Source organism: Dipodomys merriami, unplaced genomic scaffold (assembly GCF_024711535.1).
Source record: "Dipodomys merriami isolate MVZ:Mamm:240054 unplaced genomic scaffold, mDipMer1.0.p SCAF_246, whole genome shotgun sequence".
NCBI classification, from domain to species: domain Eukaryota; kingdom Metazoa; phylum Chordata; class Mammalia; order Rodentia; family Heteromyidae; genus Dipodomys; species Dipodomys merriami.
Genome location: NW_027203893.1, coordinates 716,478 through 724,355, shown reverse-complemented (window position 1 = coordinate 724,355; position 7,878 = coordinate 716,478). Strand labels below are relative to the sequence as shown.

The 7,878-nt window shown below is 37.8% G+C and overlaps 1 protein-coding gene and 1 pseudogene across 1 annotated transcript; both read right to left on the bottom strand.

Annotated features, from left to right (window-relative positions):
* Window positions 1–1,384: 1,384 nt before the first annotated feature.
* On the bottom strand, window positions 1,385–2,018 carry LOC138835992 (protein lin-28 homolog A-like). Its single transcript, XM_070034545.1, has 2 exons — window positions 1,887–2,018; window positions 1,385–1,786 (listed from the first exon to the last, which is right to left on the bottom strand). Exons 1-2 carry the CDS (start codon window positions 2,016–2,018, stop codon window positions 1,385–1,387), a joined length of 534 nt encoding a protein of 177 aa, XP_069890646.1.
* A 4,832-nt stretch (window positions 2,019–6,850) lies between these two features.
* Window positions 6,851–6,950, bottom strand: LOC138836006 (U6 spliceosomal RNA; annotated as a pseudogene).
* Window positions 6,951–7,878: the final 928 nt, after the last annotated feature.

Sequence of the window (7,878 nt, the reverse complement as noted above, 5' to 3'; positions counted from 1 at the left end):
ACAAGGTGGACACAAATCTGTGGTCTTAAAAGCCAAACATATCAATTCCCATTTCTTAGAGGAAAAAAAAATTCATATACAGTTACTTGCACAGTAATCCCAGGCTAACCTAGTGAAGGATAGATGTGGTATATGGAAAGAAAACAAATCGCATAGCCATAGGATTAGACAATCATTACTAACCTTGACTTCCTCTTTGGGCGTCTTCTACCTTGTCTGCACCACCGTTTCCTGTTTAGACTAATTTCCATTCTTCCAGCAGAAGGAGAACAAGTCATGGGGCAACCCAATTAAAAGCCTAGTCTCCCATGAAACATTTCCAAGGGTTGAGGGGGTTTCAAGAGGACTCTATGGCAGAAAAGCCAGCTCTAACTGGCAAAAATGAAGTAGTTCAATAGGCTATGCACTCCAAATGGTTGCTCTCCATGGTGATAGAAACAACAAACTCTTCCTGCTATGCCGACCTGGAGCTTTTGCCCATTTATCCCTGAGATTGCTCATGTACCTGAGAACACAGTGCAGGAAGGAGGGCCTTAAGATTAAAATCTATAAAAATACAAAACCAGAATATTTATAATAAGAAAAAAAATTAAAATGCACAAGATATGTCATTCGCACAGATACTGCAGGCTTGGCATACTGGAGAAAGCCGGGACTCAAAGTGCAGTTATCCAAGGGAACAAGTAAATTACAATCACATTGGCCCAGAAATGGGGGCGGGAGCGGGGAGAAGCTCAGAGCAGCAGGTTTGCAGCCATTCCCTAGTCACCCAAGTTGCCTGTCATCACAATCCAATTCCTGGACCAGCTCTCCCAGCACTAAGGCTCAAGATAGGGTGATGAGGAAACAAGATGTGCAGGGGAGGAGATGGTGGACAGGCAAAAAACAAAACAAAACAAAACAACCCTGCCTTGCTCCTGATGGGTCCTCCTACCCGGGGTACTACACTTTGGGGATTTGGGCCCATGGATCTGCTGGTCTTGTGCTTAATTGTTTCACACCCTGGGAAGAGAAATAGGACACATCCTTCTTTAAAGGAACAACTTGCCAATCTGGGTCACTTTTACAAGCTGGAGGCTGGGGGGCTGGGAGGGGAAGCATGTAGGGCAGGTGAAGCTTATATAAAGTACGCAGGTTTCAAAAGTGGTTGCCCCAAAGCCCCTCACTTGAATTGGGATAGACCATGATGGGATTCCTATGCATCACCCCTTCCCCTCATCAAAAGAGAAGATGGGGTAATGCTGGGACATCCTGGCCTGAGACATATGCAAGTGCCAGCTACTCACCAACCAACCCCATATCCCCACTTTCTCCACTTTGCCAATTGATGCCAGCTCCTTGAAACTTCCTGCTAGCAAGAGTAGCCGCCCTCGGCTCTGGTGGCTCACTTTTGGGCCTTGGGGAGCAGGGCAAGGCTATGGATCTTTTCTTCTTCTTCCCTAAAGTAGGCAGGTTTTCCCTGGGAACTGGGGATCTGCTGAGCCTTCAGTGGACAGGAGGCCACCATGTGGTTGATGCTTTGGCAGAAGTGGCACTTCTTGGGCTGTGGTGGCTGCTTGCATTCCTTGGCATGATGGTCTAGACCACCACAGTTGTAGCACCTGTCTCCTTTGGATCTGTGCTTCTGCATGTTCTTCCCCTTTGGCCACTTCTCATTCCCAATACAGAACACCCCACTGGGCCCAGTGACTCGGATGGATTCTAGGCCTTTGGCATACTTTTTAAAGTTAAACTCCACAGCCTCTCCCTCCCTCAGGCTCCAGAAGCCCTCCAAGTGCAGCTTACACTGGTGCACAAAGACGTCCACTAGGGGGTAGAGAGAGACCCTGGGGTGGGCTGTCATGGATAGGAAGCCAAACCCCATGCATGTTGAACCACTCACTTACAGATGCAGCAGCCCAGTGCAGCAGCTGAGGCTCCTCGGCCGCCTGAGCGGCATCCGATGGTGCCTCCTTGGGCGCCTTCTCCTCCCCCTTGGCACAGCCACCTGCCAACTGCTGGTTGGACACCAACCCCATGGTCGTTGGCTGAGCCCGCGGTCCCAGGCCTCTGGTCGGTGGCTGCTGGCCCCAGAGAAGTGCGGAGGCAAAGGGGAGGTTCCGAGTAGAGGCGGCTACACCTTCTCCGCACAATCCTTTTTTTTCAAATTTTCTTATGATACTGAAGATTCAATTATAAACTATTAACACTTGAAAATAACTCATTTTGGGGGAGTAGGACACAAAACAAAAGATTAATCCTAATTATATTCAAAGACAATTATTTACACTACAAATTCACTCATAACTACAAAGATTCTAAAAATAACTGAAGCATAGTGTCAGAAAGCACATAATTTAACTTCATCATGTACATTCAAAGGACTGGGCTAATAGAAAACAAAATTATACTAATAATTAGCTCACCCAATTCACTTCCATTCTTTTATTCTATATCTTTTAGTTTCATAAAAACTGGCTTTTCATAAAATGATGCATAAAAAGCCTGTATACCCATTTACATTTTCAGATTTTAACAATGTTTATTTCAGAAATGTTTTTAGCTGTATAGTCAATGAATTGAAATAACACTAAAATATTCAAAGGGGTTTCAGAAATTGCAAGACTCGCTCTGGGATATTTATATTGGAAAAGATATTCAAAAAGCCTTATTTGTTAATGTTGGGATAGTTACTCCCACAAAAGAACAATTAATGAAGAAACATTTGTATGTACAAAACAACTTCAAATGCATCCACAATCTGGAGGTGACACATGTTTTTGTTTGTTTTTGCAATGTATATTTAACAAACATATCCACAATACTGATTTTCAGTCAATATGATGGGATATTAAAACCTAAAAAATACGGGGTTTTTATCTTAGTGTGAATAGATATGATCTTACCAAGAATGTTTTTTTCAAAAGAAATCTGGAAAGTGTTTATCCACCTTGAGTTTCACAGGAATAACCAGCGAGTAATACCTGCTTGGTCGAGTTGGTCAAAATCACTTCATGAGTATATCTTAAAAGTATATCCAATTTAAGAGGTCAAATACATATTTTGTACTGACAGTCATCTTACAGCAATAACTCACTACCTAATTATATGTGTATCTTCTTGCCTAATATATACTAAGAACTGAAAGTGATCTATTTTATCTAACTTAATGGTGTAAATGCTTTGATTATGGTGATGTTATTATTTGACAAATGAAATGTACAGAAGGGTGGTTCCACTGAAATGACAGGATGGAGCACTGATAAATAACATTTCAACACAGCTCTTTTCAGCCTCACTCTGTCCACATTGGCAAGCAACATTGCAAACACACACACTCACGCACATAAACACACATGTGCGCACATGTACAAACACATATACATGTATGCCAAATTCAGGATTTATTGTATAAAAAGTTCAAATAAAATATTAGTGATTAGGAAAAATGATAATTTGCCTTATTACAAAATAATACATAATCCAGTGTCCACATTTTACCTAATAATACATAATCCAGTGTCACATTTTACCTGCCTCTCCACATTTGACCACTTAATTTATTTTTAGTTAATTAATTAATTCATTCATTCATTTATTAGTTTGGTGCTAATACTAGAGCTTGAACTCAGGGCCTGACTGTGTTCCAGAATTTATTTTTTTTGTTTTAGTTTTCTCAAGGCTAGCATTTTAATGCTTATACTATGCTCCATTTCAAGCTTTTGTGGTTACTTTCAAATCAGAATCTAATGGACCTTTTTTTTCTTGGTCTGGTTTCAAAGCACAATCATCAGATTTCATCTTTCTGATTAGCTAAGATTAAAGACCTAAGCCACCGGTGTGGCTCCTACTTTTTCCTATACTTATCTAATGCACATACTTAGATAGTAATTTAAAACTGAGAGCATACAACGAAGATGTACAGTGATGATATTGTCCTGTCAGAAATTCAAGTTAGTAATGTAAATTTATTCTTAAGACCATACACAAAAAATACTTAAGAAATATGATGATGATGATGATGATGATGATGATGATGATGTTTGTGTGTGTGTGTCTGTGTGTCTGTGTGCTGTTGCAATATATTCCACATATAAGCACTGTGCAGGGGTTTCCAGCCATGCACAGTTATTGCATGAATATCTGCCTTGAGCTACCAACTCATGGACAATGTCCAGGTGTCCACTTTAGGCTGCCCAATAAAGAGGGGTTTACTCATCCTCATCCCTATTATTCATATGAGTGGCCTTTTTGGAAAGTAGTCTCCCCACTGTAGTAAGCTGCAAGGCAAGCACTCTACCACTGAGCGACCATCCCAGCCCAAGGTTTAAGATTCTTGTCTGTAATTTGGTCAAATCTCTGACTCTTTATGTAGGCTACAAAAAATGTTTTTACTAATTTCAAGTAAATACATATATTCTATTTCCATTTCTTTTAAAAACTAAAAAAATTGTTTGCTCTGTCAATTGATTAGAAGCATGGATTTTGTGGCTAGCTAGGTCATTGCACATCTGTGTCTCTTTTCTTCTCTCTCTTTCATGGTTCTCATAGACAATATGATTGCTCCATAATTATCCTAATTTATTTTGTTTTTATATTTATGGTTGCATCATTTCACTTTCTGCTCTGCCATTTCCCAAATCAGCACCACATAAACAGAACCATCCGGAAGTGGTTCTGTGGCTCAAGTGGTAGAGCGCTGGCCTTGATTTGAAGAGCTAAAGGACAGTGCCCTGGCCCAGAGTTCAGGCCCCACAACTAAGTTTAAAAAAAAGAATCTAAATACTTGATAATTCTACTAACAGATCTGACTGAAATCAGTTGAATCACACTTTTCCTGTACAATGAAGGAATAGGTCCAGGCTAGGAAAGCAGCTAGAGAAGGCAGGCTGATTGTATCTGTGACAAATCTTTGTGGATAATGGTATCGAGGATTACTTACTGGTAATTCATTTGCACTGGAAGCATGATTCTGAACGATTGTTGCTGATTGCTTTCTTTGATCATTATATCCTCCAAGAAGAAAAAGTGAAACTTAATTGATAGCAAAGGACTACTAATACATTTTGACTTCTCATTAAGCATCTTCAATCATCAAAATCACCTGAAGACAATAGACAGGAATATTTTTTTGGATGAAAACAAATGTCTTTAAAAAAAAAAGAAGAATTTAGGTAGTCATACAAAGGACTTCTATTTTACTATTGCATTATACATTTTATCGAATGTTGAATACCAACATTAGAAAGCTACTAGAAAGCTATTTAAGCCCATATGTTAAATAGTGAGTTCTCTTACACTATAACATGGTATATCCCAAATCATTTACATAGAAGGCATTGTTTCCTATTTTCTCATTCCTAGAATAAGCTGCACATGAAGACACCACTGGTCAACATTTTCAGTCTGTACCTTTGAATATTGAGGAAAATTTTTCCTCTGCTCTATAAATTCCCTACTCTCCAGTTAGAATTTAGAGTAGTAAAAATGGAAAAAGATAAAATAAATCATGGTGAATAAATATGTGCAGAAAATTCACCAGATTTTTCTGACCAGTTCAACCAATGTAATCTATTGGGGAAAAACATGGACATCTCATTCCCAGTGGCACTCAAAGTCTCTCGTTAGGCAATTCTGACGAAGACAGGAAGTAAGATGAAAAAGTGAGGAATGGTATCAATTGCAAGAAAAAATTGGAGTAGGATCCAATCAAATTTCTTTTGGATCCTGAAATTATTCAACTTACTACGGTGTGGAGACTACTTTCCAAAAGGCCACCCAGATGAATACTAGGAATGAGGATGAGTATAACCCTCTTCATCGAGAAGCCTAGAGTGGACACTTAGATATTGTCCATGAATTGGTAGCTCAAGGCAGATATTCATGCAATAAATCTGAATGGCTAGACACCCCTGCACAGTGCTTATATGTGGAATAATACCAGAGTGGCTTCTTTCTTACTTCATCATGATGCAAATACCAATCCCCAATCTAAAGGTCTCTTGACCACCTTGCATCTCGCTGCTGGGAATAGAAGTAACAACTATATGCTGTATCTCTTTCTGTTGAACCATTATATCAAACCAGGTGTGAAGAACAACTTGGAAGAAACTGCATTTGGTATTTCCAAAAGGATAAGTAAGTATTACTACCTCTTTGAAGTTGTGGAAGACTGTACAGATTGTTCTCCTAAGTTGTAATGGTTTGGTTAATTTTCTTAAATTTCAAAAATGCCAGTCCATCCTTTGTGTCCCTACAATTTTTTTCACAAAACAAAGCAACAGCAATATCCTACTTTAAAAATTCATGGATTCCCAGTTGTTCTTCCAAGTGAATTGCCTGACTTTGATGTCAAAATGTATTCAAGAGTTGTTTGTATACATCTATAATAATTTCTGCAGAGTTTGTGATTTTTTTAAATCAGAAATAATTTTAACATCTTTTGAAATGAATAGTATAGAAACTAAAGATGTTCATGGTGCTTTTCTGAAAAAAGTATATCTATGTTTGTATAATGTCCATAATCTATTTAATTCGCTCCTAGATATAATACTTTGAATTCTACATTGTTATATAATGTATATGTTTATTAATAAATGTGTCCTTTCAAATTGCATTCCATATAGAAAAAGTTTAAGATTCCTTTTTTCCTAGGTCCTTGTCTTATTTTATTTCTTTGGGATAAAATGTCAATGTTAACTAATTTCAAGTTTTCTAACGATTATGATATGTAAAGGCCTTTCTCAGGTGAAGATTTAATATACTGATGTCAAACTAACCTTCAATTCTATGAATTACTTGTATTGTTACACTTGTATTTTTGTAATCAACTTTTTAATAACTGTTTTTCATTTCTTGCATTTGAAGAATGAAAAATATGGGATATTTCACGAATTTATGTATCATCCTTCTGCAAGTGCCATGTTAATCTCTGTATTGTTGTCATTTGGGTAGACCTGCTGCTGAAACATGTAGTATCCTCTAAATTTAAGTATTTAATGATGCAATCTTTATACAGGCATATATTCATGGTTGACTATTTATAACAAGGAACCCTTATTGTTCCTAAAAATGCTATTGGTCTTATTTCTCTAAAATTCTGTGTATAATGAAAAAAAAAAACTATTGTTGGTAGATTGCTAAAATTTGCAATTTTTTGTCAATGCCTATTTTGTCGTTTTCATTTTAAATTTGAACATACTTTGAAGCCTTTACGGCTAAGTCCAAAGGTGATTGCTTTTCAAGTATTTATTTATCAACTGAGTTAGCTTTGTGGAGCTAATGTATTCAAAGTAAGCCTTGCGTAAGAGCTACTTCTTAACTTGTGCAAATTAAAATTTCCCAAATGAGGTCTTGCTGGGACAAATGTCTAGCTGACCCTTTACCCTTCTTCCATGTAGGAACAGACCAATCAGAATATCTTACCCTGACAGCATAGATTGTCCACTGGAACAAAACTAACCTTACTGACATGAGATCATAGAGAGATGAACAGTTCAGACAGAATTGTTCAGAATGGAAGGTATTTTATCAAAATATAATTGTTTATTATACTTATCATTTCAAAAGTAGCTAAAGCCAAGAAGGTGAAAAAAATGTTCATATGCATGATTACCTACTGTCCTTGCCTGTCTATCATCCAACCAGGCAGGAACTTATACTACGGACTTTCTATCACCAAATATGTCCATAGGTTCTGGAGAAGTCTATACGTTTCTCCTCGATATTAGGCCTTAAATTGGTAATGTTTTAATCACAGTGTTTCCTCTTGCCTCTGGGCTCTAAATCAAAAATGGTAAAGCTTTAAGTCTAACTCTACCTAAAACAGGTAGAGATAATGGAATAATACTTTAAAACAGAGTTGCCTTTGATACCCTAACCACAACAGAACAATGCAAA

What these genes read in the sequence shown, in the direction of transcription:
- LOC138835992 (XM_070034545.1), bottom strand. Translation starts at nt 2,018, where the DNA reads ATGGGGTTGGTGTCCAACCAGCAGTTGGCAGGTGGCTGTGCCAAGGGG. An exon ending in TGCACTGGGCTGCTGCATCT is followed by an intron (nt 1,787 to 1,886) that starts GTAAGTGAGTGG and finishes TTTGTGCACCAG; the next exon opens with TGTAAGCTGCACTTGGAGGG.